The sequence below is a fragment of the Dipodomys merriami genome, unplaced genomic scaffold (assembly GCF_024711535.1).
Source record: "Dipodomys merriami isolate MVZ:Mamm:240054 unplaced genomic scaffold, mDipMer1.0.p SCAF_29, whole genome shotgun sequence".
NCBI classification, from domain to species: domain Eukaryota; kingdom Metazoa; phylum Chordata; class Mammalia; order Rodentia; family Heteromyidae; genus Dipodomys; species Dipodomys merriami.
The window spans coordinates 7,561,202-7,581,094 of record NW_027204381.1 but is presented as its reverse complement, the minus strand read 5'-3'; the positions used below and the strand labels follow the sequence as shown (position 1 = coordinate 7,581,094).

Below are 19,893 nucleotides of genomic sequence, written 5' to 3'. Positions count from 1 at the left end.
TTCCCAATGAAGTATGCATAATATGTTTTGAAAGGATAATGAATATGGCCTTTTAGTTTAAAAAAATGAGAGCATTAAAATACTAGAAAAAAACATGCAATGACTTCCTTTTGTATTTGAGAAGGTCTAAAGGAAAAATATGTATTTCATTTGAAATGGTACATGGCAGAATCTTAAATACTGATGCATTAGTTCCAAGATCAAGAAAGCCTAATGGAACTCTGTTTTCTTCTTATGATCAAAATCTGTTGCCAAATTGACTTCTGAAATCATCTGATTGACTTGGGATGGGGAAAGAATTCAATCTGACATTGCTCTGATGTGTTCATCACCTCATTGGGTCTAATACATTAAGCCAGAAATCCATAACAGGTATAATGTTCAATTATTAAGTTTGTGGCTTTGGAATTCTTTTTAAAAAGTATTAAGTATTTTTGTCACCCATTCCTTCTGGCTTTGGAATCCTTGAGGTCCTAAACACTGCCTTATTTTTCTGGCAGCTCTGAGCAGCCCTTGAACCTGAGTACCTATACTAGGAACTGTAAGTCAGGCAGCAGAATGGCAGTGGGTTTTTCAGATTGCAGCTCAGCCCCTTTCCTCAGAGGAGATTGAAGATCTCTGAAGCTTCTATTTCCCTGGGCCCCTTTCCTTCTTTGATCCATCCTACAGATCTGATTAGCAGCCTCTCCTCCATAAGAGGGTTTTTACAGATGTTTTTTTCCCCAATCCCTCCTCCCCTGTCCTCTTCCGACCTCTCCTCCTTTATCTCCAGGAAAGCTCGGGGGCCAGGACTCTTTTGAGAGCATAGAGAGCTACGATAGTTGTGATCGCCTAACCCAGTCCTGGAGCAGCCAGTCATCTTTCAACAGCCTGCAGCGTGTTCCGTCCTATGACAGCTTCGACTCCGAGGACTACCCTTCTGCCCTGCCCAACCACAAGCCCAAGGGCACCTTCAAGGACTATGTGCGTGACCGTGCTGACCTCAACAAGGACAAGCCTGTCATTCCTGCTGCTGCCCTGGCTGGCTACACAGGTAGGCCCTCTCCCCGCTACCCAAGTAGCCTGTCTTTGGCTTCTGCAGGCTGCGTCCCTGGAAATGCTATACCATGTCCTCCCAGAGACCAAAGGGCACATTCTTTCTTTTTGGTGGCAGTGGGAGATATCTCTTAGAGGTCTCTAGTCTCGCAACACACTGTGCTTGTGAATAGCCATTGATTATTTTTTTAGGGGTGGGAAGAAAATAGAAACAGTTTGTCCTAAGGGGTTATTTCCAAGCGTGGTAGGAAACTTACATTTTTGGGTCTTTTCCATATCTGGGGGAAGGGAGCTATGGTGATTTGGAGTTCCTGGAAACTCTTGTCTAGTGGCCTGGCATCCAGGGATTTTTCCTGGCCTGCTCTTGGCAGGTCTTTCCAAATACAAAACCAGAAACGGCCTCTCTCAAAAACATGATTGAATGGCTGCATGGTCGGCTGTGGTAAATTAGTTATCATGAGGTTTGCTGTTTGAATGTGAGAAAAGTATCCCAAGTAAGTCCAGAGATATCCTGGCCTTACATAGGAAACTTTTCTTTAAAAAAATACTTTGGTGCCATTACTGGGGCTTGAACTCAGGATCTTGTATTCTCACTTGGCTATTTTTGCTCAAGGTTGGAGCTTTACCATTTGAGCCACAACTCCACTTCCATTTTTTGTTTTTGCTGGTTAATTGGAGCTAAAAGGTCTCATGTACTTTTCTGCTGAGGCTGGTTTTGAACCATGATCTTCAGATCTCAACCCCCTGAGTAATTTGGATTACAGGTGTGAACTACCAGCACTGGGCCTCACCTTAGTTTTATGATTGATTTTGTTCCAAGAGGAAACTAGGATTAGAGTAGCAGTGAGTGAAGGCAGATCTCAGAGAATGGAAGGTGCCCATTGAAAGCCTGGGCACTGAGGGAGAATCCAGTAATAGAGCAAAACAGCATTTGTGAGTATCTAAGAACTATCCAAAGAGTATTAACTAATGTATTAATCATCAGACCCTTTCTGTAAACTTGCAAAGGGTGTTAGGTGTTTTTCTAAGCTCAGAAGTCTGGACCTCTACTCTTTCTTAATATCCTCCACCCTGACCATGTGTGAAGGAAAATGAACAACAAAGTCTGGGTTTTATTGACCTATCATTCTGATCTAAAGAGTGTGCTAGGTTTTATTGTGTTCAGGGACATCTCAGGATTTTTCTTTATTTTGTCAAGGAAAACCAATTGACTTGAGAACAAAGCTCAAATACTTAGGAAAAAAAAAGATTCTCCCTCCAAAGATCAAAAGCCCATAGTGCTGTTTATTACATGAATGGTGCTTAAGAATTATGTCTATGTTTTGAAATTGGTACTTTGGGTAGCACCAAAGGTTAGGAATAGCCATTAGCCATAAAAAGATCTTCAAGTTCCTACATTCCATGCTCTTCTCTGGAATACGATCAATAGGTAGGGATTGTCTGTATTTTAAGGGAGTCTTTTCTCATCTCTGAGAAAGTATACTGCAAAGTTTATACCCATTTTCATTAAAGACATCTGGAAGGAGAAGATATATGTGAAGAGCCTCTCTGGATGTTCAAGAGAACTGGGCCCTCTAGTTAAGACTAAGATTCTAGTTGAATGCCAGGAGAAAGTGGGAGGAGGCGTAGGACTATTGAATTGGGAAGAAAAAGCCTGAGCTCTTAAAATTATTGACAGCATCCTAAATGGATACTGTGTATTTATTTCTTCCCTCCCTCCCTCCCTCCCTCCCTCTCTCCCTCCCTCCCTTCCTTCCTTCCCTCCTTCCTTTCTTCCTTCCTTCCCTGCCTCCCTGCCTCCCTCCTTCTCTCACTTTCTTCTCTTCCTTTCTTCTTCCTTCTGTTTCTCCTGGGATAAGAGATTAAAACAGTGAGTGGAAGAGAAGGGAGAGTGATCCTCACTTACATGGCTTAAAGAAGTAGTCCTTTGGATATTAAAATAAACAGTTAAAATCATCTCATTCTCTTGTTTCTTTTTTTGTGATTAGGGCTTTTAAGTTTTCAAGTTCAAAGGGTGGTGAGAACCACAGCCCAGAAAACAGAAGTCCTCTGTGCGCCCTCCCAGCTCTAACACACTGGATGATTTTAGGCAAATTTATCTTGTACCCTTTTCTACTTTTAGTGAAGTAGAAGTGTTCATCCTTATCTTGACAGTAAGAGATATTTGAAAACTTAATTGAACCAAATCACTTCATTAAACACATGAGTGCTAGACATTGTGTTAGACAGAGAGAGAATAAAAACCAACCACTCGATCACTTAAGTCAACAAGTACAGACCGCGTATAGATAAGAGGGTTGCCCTTGAGGGCTTACTGTCTTGCTGAGTTTGTTGCACGTGGTCTTTGGTTTGAACTAGATGGCTTATTGCTGTGCTCTAGATGAGGTTTGGGATTTGTTAGGGTGTGGTAGCACCCCCCATTTTGGTGACTTTTTCCATGTAGTCTATCTCTGGTGAACCCTCCTTGCCTGCCCTACCTTCTGATCTTATGTGGTGGTTCCATGATGCTGTACTCATGGCTCCTTATCTTGGCAAATATGGGGATGGAGAGGGTATAGAATTCAGCCATTCTTCCTCCCTTCACCTGTGGGGGTGTGTGTGACTGAAGTGCAAATGGGTGTGGGTGTTACACAAACATGTTAAGATGAGTTGGCATTGTACAAGTGTTAGAAATACTTTCTTATTTATAAAATTTATACCTTGCTGGGCACCAATGGCTCACGCCTGTAATCCTAGCTACTCAGGAGGCTGAGACCTGAGAATGGTAGTTCAAAGCCAGCCGGGGCAGTGCATGAGACTCTTTATCTCCAATTAACTACCAAAAAGCCAGAAGTGGAGCTGTGGCTCGAGTGGTAGAGTACAAGCCTTGAGCAAAAAGCTCAGGAATACCTCCCAGGCCTTGAGTTACACACACACACACACACACACACACACACACACACACACACACACACACACACACACACACACACGCACGCACGCATGCACACATGCGCACACACAGAGTCACCTCTAATTTCTGTCTCTGGTTATCCCTTGTCTGCTATCTGTTCTCTTAAAATTCTGTCGCTGCAGAATATTTGTGGCCTCATAGGAGAAGTACCCCATATCTTTATGTCCTGAACATTTGGCTTGTTTAGATTCACAGCACAAGCATAAGTGTATTCTTTCTGCCTTTCCCTGGGAGCCCAGTTTTCTGCCCATACCACCTAAGAAAGGGTAAACATTTTATTTTCCTTCTATGTAGGATATCTTAATTACTGTACTGTAAGTGTGGAAATCAGCTAGAAACTGAATTTTCACATTCTCTTGCACAGTTACATTCTTCCTCCAGAGATAAGAAAATTGCATCAACCTGCACTGGGCTCCCATGGCAACTTGTTAAATTAGGTCGAGATGTGGGGGCAGATAACATGGCTGGAAAGCCTGCCTCGTGGCTGAGTTAAGAATACATCAAATGCAATGGTGGCTTCCGCCAAAATGTACCTCCTTACCTTACTGTGAACTGCTTACGGTTAATCAAGCTGATACCATCAAAAAGCTCCATTTTCTCTTGTTCAAAGATACATTCTGAACCCCTTTCTCATTACAACGTAGTCCGAGAAAGGTAGCCCAAATGTTTTTGGTATATTTGCTAGACCTCAGCAAAAGACTTTGCTCACCTTTCTAAAATGTCCCCGGTTTTGTTTCATTTGTTTTTGGTTTTGTTCTTGAATTTTTCTAGGGATAAAATAATATACTGGATTATCAAATCATATTCTCCCTCTCTCTGCCCCTTCTGCCCCATTTTATTGATGGTGAGATGGAAGCATGCAGAAAATGATTTACTCAGCACCATGAAGTTGCATTCTGCATAGCCAGGACATTGAATCTTAAGTGCCACATGGCTGGCTTGAACGCATTGTCTGTCCACCATTTTTAGGAATAGCCCTTGGAAATCTCATCGCCACTGCTTCCAAGAGGCTGAGTACCTTGCCAGCCTCCTGTCACTAATTAACACTGTATTTGTGTAGACTGTGTAGGAGAGATTCAGTCCAGAGTTCCTGGCCTGTGAATCACCTTTATTGAACTTGGTTCCAGATTGTCAGACATAGCCACAGATAAGAGTCCATTCCTATCATTGTTGCAGTTAAGGTGTGGGTGTGGTAACAATGACCTTGTTCATGTCTAGTGGGGTCTGCCTACCCCACTAGAATTATGAATGAAGTGCTTTCCTTTTTTACCTGAAGCCTGTAAGACTTTAAGCCCAAAGCAGTTCATGAATTGCCATGACATTCATTATGTTTTATAGTGTGTAGGTTTGGGGCTAGTGCATAGATTTAGGACTATCTAGAATTCAACAAATACATATTGTGTGTGTGTGAGAGAGCGAGACAGACAGAGAGACAAAGAGACAGAGACAGAGAGAGACAAAGACAGAGACAGAGACTCTTACATAGGCACATACAGTCTTATAGAAAAAAAATAGCTCATCCTTACCCCTGTGGCTCCTTTCAAATTATTTCTGGTCTTCACATATTCTCTTGTTGGCTTCAAGTTTAAAAGCATATAATAATAACAAAGTCCCTGGTAGACTATGACCTTGGAGATCCGTTTTACAGTTGAATTTTTCTTTTTGTTTTAAATTTTCGTGCCAGTCCTGGAACTTGAACTCAGGGCCTGGACACTGTCCCTGAGCTCTTTTTTTTTGTTCAGGCTAGTGTTCTACTACTTGAGCCACAGCTCAACTTCTGGCTTTTTGGTGGTTAATTAGAGGTAAGAGACTCATGGACTTTTCTGCCGAAGCTGGCTTTGAACTATCATTCTCAGATCTGTCAGCCATCTTGTGGCATTACCTGTAGTCATTGTTTTCTGAAGGAAAGCAGGTTGCAAAATAGTCACCATGTACCACAGGCACATATGATTGACTGAGGAAACTTTTGGTTTGAAAAGCTACAGATAAGCACAAAAATGTGTACAGTCTTTGAATATCCTAAGCACTAGTGGGTTTGTTATTCGAAACAATGTAGCGGGTCTTCTTGTTTTCCTCCTCCTCTTCTGTTCCTCCTCTTCCCCTTCCTCCTATTCCTTTTTCTTCCCTATGGCTTGAACTCAGGGCCTGGGCACAGTCCCTAAACATTTTTTTCTTAAGGATAGTGCTCTACCACTTGAACCATAGCCACACTTCTAGCTTTTGGCTGGTTAATTGGAAATAAGAGTCTCATGGATTTTCTGCTCAGGCTGGCTTCAAACCAAGATCCTCAGATCACAGCCTCCTTAGTAGATAGGATTATAGTCATTAAACCACTGGTGTCCAGCTGTATAGAGTTGTTTTGTTTTGTTTGTTTGTTTAAATATATTGCCTGTGCTGGGTACTAGAATGTAAAGTCTCTGAAAGGCTGTTGGACAAGACAATTGAGAAGTGACTATAGTTGAGCAGGATACGCTTGTTGACATGATCATTGTTTGGTGCTGTGGCCACATCTTCAAAGTCCCAGAGATGTCAGGTGATTTTCCTGAGCATCTTGGGGGTAGGCCAGGAATGGCTGTCAGGATTGCTGTACCATCATAAATCATCTCAGGGTTAGCTTTGTTAACAATTCTCTTCATCGTTTTCCACTAGCAGAAAAAAGATGGTTAGAGGATTAGGCTCTCAACGCTCAACTATTTTTTTCTCTTTCTTAAGTGTCTTAAAAATGTGGAAAGCAGAAGTTCTCTATTTCTTTGGTGGCTTTTGAAGGCCACAAGGGCAGTGCCCTTAGAGGCTTGGTTCAGCTTTGGTGAAATCTTGACAAGCTTCCTGGGGCTGGAGTGGTTCATTTACACGTTGCAATCTATCTGGACTCCTGGTGTTATGACTATTGGAAGACTCCTGGTTGGATTTGGGATATCAAGAAATGAATATGGACTCCTGGGTTCTGGAACGTTCTCCTCTCCCCTACCTGCCCCAGCACTGCCTGTTTTAGTATTATTTAGTCTGAAGTATTTGGAGTCGCTGTTGCTTTAACAAACATTTACTAGGAATGGTGGAGATGGGTGGTGACTCTCAGGAATGCCTCTCTGTCTCCAGTTTGAAGCTTCACCTTTTTGCCTTTGAAGTTGGCTGTTACAATTGAGCAAAATGCAGCCAGCATGCTCCAGAGGTATCCACACAAGTCCCAGCTGCTTTTAAGCTACCAGCCTTGGAAACTCCCATGGCTTTTTGTGGGAAAGGCCTGACCACGTGTTTCATCTACCCCTCTGCTTTGCTTGAGTGGCTGCTCTGGGTTCAAGTCCAGAAAAGCCCCACTCTGCACTGTTCTTCTGCAAGGGACTCCCATGTGATTCCTACAGGTTGAGTATGAGCAATACCTTATCTGTTATTTGAGAATGCCTTCAGAGAGGAGTTTAGTTTGGACAAATGAGAGGGGCACTCATCTATGCTGCTTCATTCCAGGGCTGTATCTTGTAGGGACAGAGAAAGGACTCAGGCTCTGCCACTGGCCAGCTGTGTGTCCTCGGGCAAACCAACAGTTCTGTGCTTTATATTTCTCTACTGCAAAATGGCGACAATCGTGATTCCTAGCTCATAGGCCTGTTGTGAGAATTAATGGATGAGCTTATGGAAAGACCCCAGGACAGTGCTTGATAGCTAGGAAGTATGTTTTGAATAGCAGCTGTCCTGAACTTATCTTTCCAAGATGATCCTGAGTTTCTTGGAATCAGAGGACAACATATCTAACTTACAGAATTCCTATAATTGCTGGCAGTGGTGTGAGGCCCCGTTGATCTCTAATGTTATTTAGGTTAGCTATTCAGCTCAATCCACATGTATTAAGCATGCTATACTCTTTCATAAAGTATTCTTTTTTATTGTTCTAGGACTGGGACTTGAACTCAGAGCCTGAGCATTGTCCCTTAGCCCTTTTTTTCTTTTAAAATTGATGTTCTTCTACTTGGACCACAGCTCCACTTCTGGCTTCTTGGTTAGTTAGAGATAAAAGCCTCATGGACTTTTCTGCCAGACTTGTTTCAAACTGCAGTCCTCAGATCTCAGCCTCCTGAGTTGCTAAGATGACAGGCATGAGCCACTGGTACCCAGCTAGTTTATTTATTAGTTTTTAACCTTTCATCAGAAGCCATCCAAAGAAACTTCTATTGTTCCCATTGCATGAGCAAGAAAATTAATCTCAAAGCCACATAGCACACAAGGAAGATGTCTGTCAATGTTTTCCACATTGTCCAATGAGTAGTAGGAAAGTACCTAAAATAGTGAGAAGTAGTGGCCAAGACAAGATTAAATGTGCAAGAAATGTGTTGGGGGTGGGGGGATCTGTGAAGGACACAGAGGGATGATGAAGAAACAGGGTCTTACACATCACGCTCCAGGTCTGGAGGGGAAGAAGAGCTGGGTAGGAAGAAATCCTACCAGCAGCGCAGTTCCAAGAACATTTTGGCCTGGCTGATGGAGAACCCATGGATCGTAGCTATTCAGCAAAGAAGCTCTATGAGTCACTGAGCTTGATCTTAATGGCCCTCCATGCTCAGTCCCTGACTACAGCAGTCCCAAGCAGGGCTGGCCTTGGAGTGAACATGGTAAAGGTATGCTCATCATGCTCCCTTGCCACTAGAAAGCTAAAGAGCAGTTAGTGGAACAGCGGCATCAGACCTGGCCCATCAAGATGACCTGTCAAGCAGGCCAGCGTAGCTTTTCCATCTGGCTTGCTGTAGGACAGGATTCAGGACCACGTGTCTTAATGCTCATAGTAGCCCATGATGGGCTCACAAGCTTGCTGCCTATGGTTAATGATAAATTATCCTGTTGCATTGTTTGCTGTGTGACTCACCTCTCTCTGAGAGATAATGAGAGTGAAAGTTCTCCTAGGGTGACTGAATGTGAAAGTTTAGATTCTGAAAGGAGAATGGATCTTGCCATGCTGGAGGAGAGGGTGATGGGGTTGCAGGTGGGGCTCTGTGGAGAGGTTTAACATTTAGAGTTGAGATGGGGCTGTTTCTTGTGAACGTCTCTCTGGGCTTCTCTGGCCTTAATAAATTAAAATCGTAGGTAGGATACTTTCAACCCCTTACTTCGTGGGGAACTGAAAGCATTTGTTCAGGTGTTTCCATGCTTGGGAATATTGTATTTTGTGTTTCAACCTAATCAGGTATACTTGAGGGGAGTTCAGGAATTCTTTGCTGGACAATACTTAACAGCTCTAGTTGTATTATTGATCACTTTAGATCGAACTCACCACCGCATACATTCTAATATGCCTTGTTAATGCCTCCCATCTCACCTCATTTCTTCTTATCCCTCTGATAGAGGAAACGCTTCTCCAGGATAAAATCAACTACTAGGATGAACTTGAGAAGCCTATGGAGAATTTGGTTTTCAGACTATGAAATCCTTTTCTCTCACTCTAAATAATGAACCCATCTTCCTTTTATTTCTCCCTACTTAGGAAGGTGTTACCTTTAGATAGTTTCACTGGTTAGAAAAAGTGTCTGTTTGGTTTATCACATAGTTCTTGCCACATCTCCAAGTCCCAACCTAAGCTATCTCTGTGTTGACTTCTTCAAACTACTCAGTTCCCTAGAAGACATCAGGAGGAAAAAGCTATCACGAAACCCACTTCCTGACCTGAGCTTTGCTGGCTCTCTGTCCAAGTTCACGTCTGAGAGTTGGGCTGCACATGGTTGGGCACTGTTTGTGGTGGATTTAGAGAAAGAAAGCTGACCACATTTGACTAGAAGCTGCCCCTTTAAGAGAGAGGAACAGCCTCCTCTCTCTGCCTGCCACCCCCTCAAGGGTGTGCACTTGAACGTGCAGGTGTGGAAAGCTTCAGCAAAAACAAAGGTCTTTCTCTCCAGAACACTAAAAATGTACATCTGCAAATGTACAACTGCTTTCTGCTCAGACCCAGCCGGACTGGCTCAGAGAGTCTCACTGAAGACAGTGCCAGACTTGAGGGAAGTCAGGGGGAAGCCCCGTTATCCATTAACAGCCAGATGCACTTGCTGTCCAGTCTGTCATCACCACTGATGACTGGACAGACCGCCTTGTTGCACCTTAGCCAGTGCTCCTGGGGTTTGGCTCTGCAGGCCCCACGTTGGTTGGAATGCTGGCTGGTGAACTCACTCCAGCTCAGCCCAGCAACATTGATGTGGCCATAAGGCAGAGGGGGCTTGCTGAGGAGACTGTGGCAGGGGGCTCTAGCTCCATTTGTGGCTACCATCTCCCTGAGCCAGAAACTGGTTTGCAGGGCTGGGAAGGTGGCTCAGTGGTAGAGCACTTGCCTTGCATGCATGAGGCCCTGGGTTCGATTCCTAAGCACCACATAAGCAGAAAAGGCTGGAAGTGGCGCTGTGGCTCAAGTGGTAGAGCGCTAGCCTTGAGCTGAAGAGCTGAGGGACAGCGCCCAGGCCCCGAATTCAGGCCCCATGACCAGAAAAAAAAAAAAAGAAACTGGTTTGCAATGCTTGTACTTGTGAAGCCATTTGCATCTGCTGCTTCTTCGGGTGTGTAGCTACTTTTCATTAGCACTAAGGATTTCGGAGTCCTCCCTAACTTCAAAATATCTGTAATAGCTATTTTCAGTTAAAATAGATCAAAAACATTTTAACTTATATATTTAAACTTTTTTTTTCCCATATTTAAACTCCAACTCTCTACTTTGTCAAAGCTGCAGTCTATAAGGCTGATTTCGTTCTTAGAGGCCTAAATTTAGTCGAGTGCTTTTATAATTCAAAGAAAAACTGCCTAGTTTTATCTTTCTTTGAGAATTCTGTGTTTTTAAAGTAAATTTTATTGTTATTATAAAGGTGATGCACAGAGGAATTACCGTTATATAAGTTAAGTAAAGAGTACTTTTGTTTTGGACAGTGTCACCCCTACCCTTACCCTCCCCCTGTTTTTCCTCCTACCCAAGATTTCTGTTTTTAAAAATATTTTGGCAAGGTTCTTCACTTTCAGTCCATTGTTGAATTTTATACTGCATCCAAACTGTCTTGTTCTGTGATCTCTCTCTCTCTCTCTCTCTCTCTCTCTCTCTCTCTCTCTCTCTCGTTGTCTATTAGTGTATGTGTCTTTCTATAATAAGGACTAAATTTAAATCTCTGTAGAGTAATGAGGAGAAGAGGTTTCTATTTCCATTTTAGGAATAGGAAAATAAAGCCCAGAGAGGGTAAATAAGTTACATAAGACTGCACAGTAAACCAGGAAGAACTGAAATGTAAGCCCTGTGCTCTTAATTCCTGATGCTGGGCTTTTCCAGGTGCTAATATATATTTCAATTTTGTAGGATGCTGTTGTCGTTCATCTTATACTGCTTGATATATGCCATGTTGGTTAATATAATGTCTTTCTGAAATGCTCCATATACTTAATAGTTAAAAGCTGGTTTTAATTGACTTGAGAGCTGCTCTCTAACTTATTTCCTGGATAGCTCAGCAATAAGGAGATGTAAATTGATGAAACTGTTGTTCATCATTGTGTTTATTAAGTTCATTGTATTTATTAAAAAAACATCTGTCAGAATGTTCACTGGTTGCTGCGTGTGATTATACAGAGCTATAATCCCAGCTACTCTGGAGATATAAGGAGGATCATGGTCCAAAGTTAGGCAAAAGGCCCAAAACCCTATCTAACAAATAACTAAAGCAGAAAGCCCACAGATTGGGAGATCTTCACTAGCCATACAACGGATAAGGGTCTCATTATCTAAAATATACTTGGAACTCAAAAAATTAAATCCCCCAACAACAAAAAAATCCTCAAAGAAACAACTGCCCAATAAATAAGTGGGCTAAAGACTTAAAGGGAGACTTCTCTGAAGAGGAAATAAGAATGGCCAATAGACATAGGAATACATGCTCAACCTCTCTAGCCATAAAAGAAATGCAAATCAAAACAACATTGAGATTCCACCTCATCCAAGGTAGAATGGCTATAATCAAGTACTCTAATAACAGAAGATGCTGGAGGGGATGTGGCCAGAAGGGAACCCTACTGCATTGTTGGTGGGATGTAAACTTGTTCAACCACTTTGGAAAGCAATATGGAGGTTCCTCAAAAGACTCCACATAGAGCTCCCCTATGACCCAGCAATCCCACTTAACAAGACCACACTAAAGCCATCAGCACAACTATGTTTATTGCAGCATTATTTACCATAGCTAAGATATGGAACCAACCCATAAGCCCCTCAGTAAATGAATGGATCAAGAAAATGTGGTATATATACACGATGGAATTCTATGCCTCCATCAGAAAGAATGACATTGCCCCATTTGTTAGGAAATGGAAAGTCTTGGAAAAAAATTATATTAAGTGAAGTAAGCCTGGCCCAAATAAACATAGGTCCTATGGTTTCCCTTATTTGTAATAATTAGTAGATGTCTGAGACAAGCAGAAACGGTCAAAGCTATGTACATATGACCAGATAAGATGATGTTAAGTGAAATAAACCCCAAGATAGGGACACAAGTGGGTTTTTTTTCTTGCTATTGTTCCTAACGTATTTATAATGTACTAGGTGATTTTTTTGTTTCTTTGTATGTTCCTCCTCCCCCACCATATAACCCCTGTTTTCACTGAATTTGATGTCGGTGCCCTGCATCTCGTATATACACTTCTCTAGCTTGGGGAGGGGAAGGGAAAAAACAAAATGCTTAAATAGGGATACAAGTTGACCCATTGTAATAATGAGATATACAAGACACTATGTTGAGAAACGAACTTTACAATTTAGGCTGGGGGGAGTTGGGAGTGTAGTTGTGGAGGTGGGAGGGAAGGGATGGTAGGGGAAAAACAAAGGAGGAGGTAGCAATGCTTGATAGGAAATGTTACTCATTACCTTGCTCATGTAACTGTAACCCCTCTGTACAGTATTTTTACAATAAAAAGTATTTAAAAAATAACTAAAGCAAAAAGGATGAGAGTATTGTTTAAGCAGTGAAGTGGTTGCCTAACAAGTGCTAGGCAAGTATTTTCCCACTCCCCCAAATATTATTTGTTATAAAATTATTAGAATTATTAGAATTTATATTCCTAATCCCTCACATTGAGTTCCTAGTCAATGATACAAGAAAATATTTATGGAGTACCATGGTTCACTAAACCAAAGCATCATTGGCCTGTAGTAGAATGTACAATAGGTGGATGGATGGATGGATGGATGGATGGATGGATGGATGGATGGATGGAGATAGACAGATAGACAGACAATGTCAGAGATAAGGTGAGTTCAGGTCAGCATGGGAATAAATCAGAAGAAATGGGCGAATACATTGACAGGCACAAAACAGAGCTAATTATCAAGCACTCTCTTCTCTTTGCTTTCAAAGCTCTAGTCTATAAGGCTTCAATTGCCACATCATCCAGCAGTAGAATCATCTTGCAAGATTTTGTGTAGCTTCAGGTTACCCTTGGCGCAGAGCAAGAAACCATCAGATGTTTCCTATTATATTTGTCCTTTAACTTGGAATGTTTTGTGAATGATGAAATTGAAGGGGGTGGTGATAGAAAGGGAGTGATGCTTTAGACTCAGGGGTCACTGCGGCCCCCTAAAGCAAACTCTTCAGCACTTGTGAGCAGATGGGTCATTTCTGGATTCTAGTGTTCTGTTTTTGCTGTCATCGTTTGGCTGTGGGTAGAGACACCTGGCTGGAAGGGAGGGGCCAGCAGGGCTCTTTCTCTGTTTTAAAGCCACCTGCCAGATGTGTGCCCTCAGGGCAGAGTCAGACCTGTTGCAAGGGTGATCAACCATGAGAGTTTCATAGGTTAAAATAAAAAGCGGTGTCTTGCCCATTCTGAGGTATTCGATTTGAATTTGAGAGTAGAGCTAAAAGATTTTAGCTTTTCAAAGTAGCAGATAAACGCCCATGGGACTAGAGGGTGTGGTTGTTGTTATTTTGGGAGTATGTTGATGTAACATTGCCTGGGAGTCACCATATCGTTTATCCTCCGCCTCCCCAGTATAATTGAGTGAAGAGAAGGTTTCTGGGTGACCTTTTAAATCCTCATGCCTTTCTCCAGAGGTGGAACTTTTTCATTAAAAAAAAAAAAAGCATCCAGTGACATTTATGGAGTACCTCCCTAAGAAGAGGTCTGGTACCTGGCACTGAACCATTCAACAACAATTAAACTTGTTGATGGTCGATGAGGCCCTGTTTGAGTCTTTGAGTGACAGCAATGACAATGGTAAAAATTCTCTTCCTGTGTATGTTGTAGTCACATGAGAGAGGGACATTGAGTAATCCAATTTGGTTGGTCTTGGTGTTGGCAAACCACAGTGAAAATACCATCACTCTGCCTGGAGAACAGATGGTCCACATTGACCTCTGTCTCTATGGAAGTCAGCTGTCCTGTGTTGGCCACTTATCTGGGCACAGATGACAGAGTGTGACCTTGTGGCTGAAATGGAAATGAGGGAGGAGTAGAAAAAAACAAAAACAAACAAACACCTGATATCCAACACCAAATCCTGTTCACCAGCCATGGCATACGGTGGACAGCCCACTCCCAATCTGGAAATTGACAAGTGGGAAGGACTACTCTCAAAAACAGCAAAACGTTCTTCCTTGTTCACTGCTGCTTAAGTGTTTTGGCCTTAGAGTAAGGTGTTTTTTAAAAAAAGGCCAGGCACAGGTGGCTCATGCCTATAATCCTAGCTACTCAGGATGCTGAGATCTGAGGATTGTGGTTCAATGCCAGCCAGACAGGAAAGACTGTGAGACTCTTAATCTCCAATTAACCACCAGAAAACCAGAAGTGGCACTGTGGTTGGAAGTGGTAGAGCACTAGAGTAAAAAAAAACTCAGGGACAGTGCCCAGGTCCTTACTTCAAGCCCATGTCCCAGGAAAAAAAAATCAGAGCTTTTATACCAGCCAGCCCTGATTGAAACAGATCGTAAGACTTGGAGTTCCTATACAGAACAAGGGAATTCAATTACGGTCATAATGAGTAGGAATTTACTTGAAGCTTTATTATTATTAGTATTACTATTACTATTTTTCCTTTAGAATTATTTTAGTTTCTTTAAGTAGTTGTACAAAGGGTTTCAGTTTCACACATCAGTTTATGAGTACAATGCATCTTGATCAAAGTCACCTCTTTCCATCATTTCCCCCAGCTCTTCCCAACCTCACACATCCTCTCAATTTTCCGTGTTCACATACACATTGAATATTATAACTGCGTTTTGCTACCTTCCGCTCTTCACTCATTGAATGAGTTCACTGAGTTGGATGGGTGTCTGTCAGGCCCATCTGTATGTAGGGCAGCATCCTTACTCTGTTATGTCTACTATCCCAAGATTGCTCCAGGTAACCACTTGGTATTCCTTCTTCCCGGGCTCCCTGATTCTTCAAATTAGGCCCCTTCATACCAAAGCTGAGAAGCAGTCAAAGGAAATCCCCCAGATACAGACAGGGTTGGAAAGGGGTGGAGGGAAGCAGAAATGGGTGTGTGTGTGTAGGCTCAGAGCTGGGAGTGGCCTGAGGATATGTGTGTGGTACCCTCCCTCCTGCACCACTTGGGGAAGAGACCTCCTTCTAACAGGGACTTCTCTGTTGTTGTGGCTCAGAGCTCCACTTGAAAAGCATAGTTTCCCAGTGATGCCACTGGATTCCTGATGTGTGACACCGCAGGGCAGCATGGTGAAGGGCGCTGTTGACTGCCTTGGGACCCCAGACAGGGACACCATTGTGAGTCACATTGAACATGTGAGCTCCCCTTTCCCAGGACTGGTGCTATTCTTAGTACAAGTCTCTCCTCCCTGGGACAAAGGTCACTGGGACCACAGTCCATGTGGGTAGATGGATGAGGCGGGCATGGTGCAGGGAGAATGGAAGAAGGAAGCACTTGGAGCAAGGGCAAGAGAAGGAAGCCTGGAGCCCCATGAATTTGAGCAGATACACACTTCCTCTAGGGGGATTGTAACCAGGAGTACAAGACTCATTGTTTCCACAAGACTTGGAGGCATAGACTTGGATGTGGCGGGCAGATGTGTGAAGCCAGCAAGCATTGCAAACCCAGAGCTGCCTTCATTCCACATGTTTCCAGCATGGCCCCAATTTCTCCTCCAGATCTGAGTGAGGGCAACAGGTTGCTGTAGAAAAGCCAGCATTCTTCTTGCCTTTGTGGCCATATGAGCAATCTGCATCTTTCCAGTGGCTTCTCTCCCCACAACAGAAGGGCAATGTAGGGATCAGTCAAAGGGCACAAGAGAAAGTTTCCATGGGCTCATAGATTCCCCCACACAGGGTGCAGCAGCCTGAGCTCTTAGAAGGTCTAGAGCCCTGTGTGTACCTGTTAGCCAAATGAGCTTACTAGAGTTGTCTGCAAGAGACCTGGGCTGGAGACTTTCGCTAATTGTCCCTGTGGTTACTTTCCACTGATGGCCCCAGTGGCTACTTTCCAATTGAGGTATAAAACTGTGCCATTCTATGCCTTCCTTGGACTGCTGCTCTTCCTGCTTCTCTTCCCTTCTTTCCTTTGGTATAAATAGAAAACTAAAACAAAAAAGAGTTCATGAGCATAGCACCTAAAACTTAGATTCCCAGTGTCTAAATTGAACATTTTTGTGTGCCTTCGGAAAAACCACAAAGGTTCACTCAGGCCATCTTTACAGACAAGTGGGGTCAGAAGCACAGGGAGGAAGAGCCAGAACATCGGACTCTTTGACATTTCCGTTTGGGAAATGCTACTGCAGAAGAAAAATGGCAATACTACTTGCATCTGAAGGTCTGTCCTCTGACCTGCTGTTTGTATCTGCTACATGGCTGTGACCCAAGGGCAGGAGACTGTCTGTCCTCAGATCTTCCTTACTGTTCTCTGACAATGGTGAGGGCTGGGTTTCAAGATCTATACCAAGCTTTCCTCAGCTTTGCCTCCAAGAGATTGAAGATGGTGTGATAGAGGTTCCAAGGTAAATAGTGGGAAGGAGAAATAATGATGTAACACAACTTAGCCATTTTAAAAGGACCTGATTGCCTTCAGCTGTGGAGGTAGAGGCCAAGGCTAGGAGGCAGTACCTTTAGAGTCCTGTGACTAGAAGGTATGATGCCTTTTAAAACTAGACCTTTTATCCCTTTGTCACGCATTGGTTTGGGCAATGTAATGTTGGGAGAAAGTGAAGACCCAGATTGCCAGGGTAGAAGTCCTAACTACTCTATCTCTGATCTAAATGGCCTAAGTTCAAGTTAGATAGCAGGCAGGGTATCCGTTTTCTTTGCTATAATGACCAAAAAAAAAAATTCAGGTAGAATTGGAATAGCACCACCCCACAGAATTGTGGTGAGGAGTTATAAGATAACCGGAAAGCATTCTTAGCATCTGATGTAGAGAAGGTGGCTCCTGTTAGATTTATTTTCTGTGAAGGATCTTAAAGGAATTCCCACCCCATATTCAGTCTGCAGTGTTGACGCAGAAGTGGCCTAATTTACAGAGTTTTGGGCTATCTGGCATCTCTCTTCAGGAGTGTTAACTTCTTACTTGTCTGTAGTTTCTGAATGCAGTCAGAAAATTGTGAATGTCATTAGGTAGAACAGTGTCTCATCTACCAGGTACATTAGACCTTCTCAAAGGATTCTTTGTGTCATGCTGTGTTTAGTTTTGTGAGACCAGAAAGGAAGCAGTAGCGGCTGGCCTTACTCAACTCCCAAGAAACCTGTGTGTTGTGAACCAAATGAATTTTTTTAAACAACAGGTAGACATAGGAAGCGAAGGTTTTACTAGTGGAAATCCGTTTCTTAGCATGTTAATTTACTTTTGCTTTACTAAATATGTTCATTCATTTAAGCAACATCAGTTGGTGAGTCTTTTTATTCTTGAATATGAAAAAGACATTTCTAGCAAGAGGGATAGGAAGAAGCTATACGTACATTCTCGGAAAAATAATTTGGATTCCATGCTTAGCTTGGGTATGTGGAGGAGGGGCACAGAGAACCACCATTGGGAAACAGCTCCTATTATATGAAGGTTTCATAGTAGCGTGGTTTTCAGTAGCATGGAAATACTAAACTCAACCTGTGGCCAGCTCAGCATGTTAACAAGCCTTGAAGAAGTATAAAACACAATAAATTATACCTACAGACCATAAAGGACATTTTGTTCTTAAGTAAGAGGAATCTTAAAGCTTGTTACCTGATGAATCTCTGTATACTTTGGGGCAATCACATTTGAAGATTAGAGCCATAGAAAGTCAAGTTTCCAGAGCTGGGCATAGTGGTTCATGCCTCTAATCTCAGATACCTTAGGAGGCTGATATGAAAATTTGAGGCGATCTCAGGCAAAAAGTTAGTAAGATCTCCCCCAAAGAAAAGCTGGATATGAGCCAGGTGTCGGTGGCTCACCCCTGTAATTATAGCTACTCAGGAGGCTGAGATTTGAGGATCATAGTTCAAAGCCAGCCTGGGCAGGAAAGTCCATGAGACTCTTATCTCCAGTAAACCACCAGAAAACTGGAAGTGGCACTGTAGCTCAAGTGTTAGAGCACTAGCCTTGAGCTTAAGAGCTGAGGGACAGTGCCTGGGCCCAGAGATCAAGCCCCACAATGGACAATAAAAAAAGAAAAAAAAGAACAGCTGGATATGGTATAGTGGTATATATTGTAATCCTAACTATGACAGAGGTGTAGGTAAGAGGTTCATAGTCCAGTGCTAGCCTGGGCACAAAATGCAAGACCTTGTTTGAAAAACAACTTAAAGCAAAAAGAGCTGGTGTGTGGTGGAAGGGGTAGAGTCTCTGCTTAGAAAGTGCAAGGCTCTGACTTCAAATGCCAAAGCAAGCTGGGCACTGCTAGCTTATGCCTGTAATCCTAGCTACTCAGGAGGCTGAGATCTGAGGATCATGGTTCAAAGCTAGCCCAGGCAGGAAAGTCTGGGAAACTCTTATCTCCAATGAACCACCAGAAAATTGGAAGTGGCGCTATGCCCAGGCCCAAGTTTTAAGCCTCAAGACCTAAACACACACACACACACACACACACACACACACACACACACACACACACACACACACACACACACACACACACACACACACACACACACACACACACACACACACACACACACACAGAGCGGGCCAAGTTTTTGGGTGAAATGGAAATACACTGGCTTCATTCCTACTCACTCCGGTGTAGCCAACAACTAGCACATCCTAGTGAGCCTGTATTAGTCTTTCTAGCCATAACAATAAATTGGATAAGATTTGTGGGTCAGCAGTATCAATTCAGAATACAAAGGCAACCTAAAAGTAAGGTTATGTGGCATAAATCCTTTAGCATAAGAAGAATTGTTAGATATTACCAGGCCTTCTGGAGGCAAAATCTTGTCAGTGTTGATTACTAAGACAATTTGTGAGGGGACTAGAGAGAGCAAGCGAGTGAGGGTGGGGGAGAGCCTATGGAAATAGTATGACACAGTCCTCATTTGCCCTCTGAGGATTCTTAGGGTGGCAAGTTAATTCCTCCAAGTAGTGAGAAAATTCTTTCTGTGCTTGATTGTGTATGGCTGTGTGTGGCCTTGGAAGGTGGAGTGATGCTGGGGAGAAGCATCATGACATCCTGTTGTCTGTTTCCTAGTAAGGGGATCTGAGATCAGGATTCTTCTTGTTCATAGATCAGTGTCCTTCCTTCTACAGAGAAGTGCTTTTAAGCATCGACTTCAGTTTGGAATTGGCAAACATTCTCTAATGAGTAGGGGCTCTTTCTTCTTAGGCAAACAATAATGACCAGGGTTTGCAAGGCTACTGATCAAGCTTCCTAGAGTCTACCAAGTTTCAGTCAATACATTTGTAACCACTTACATACCACCCAACATGTTTATGCACTGATTTATAGGCAAATTTGAGATACCACAAATGAGGGAAACCATGCAACCAGTGTAATTCCTTA

At 42.9% G+C, this 19,893-nt stretch overlaps 1 protein-coding gene across 4 annotated transcripts in view; it reads left to right on the top strand.

The window, feature by feature from the left end:
- Ets1 (ETS proto-oncogene 1, transcription factor) overlaps window positions 1–19,893 on the top strand; it is a 147,326-nt gene that overhangs the window by 121,193 nt on the left and 6,240 nt on the right. For 2 of the 4 annotated variants that reach the window (XM_070038311.1, XM_070038312.1), the window contains one exon: window positions 773–1,033. The exons of the other annotated variants lie outside the window; for them this stretch is intronic. In XM_070038311.1, coding sequence (XP_069894412.1) covers window positions 773–1,033 — 261 coding nt within the window. The remainder of the gene's footprint in view (window positions 1–772; window positions 1,034–19,893) is intronic. 4 annotated transcript variants of the gene reach the window in all.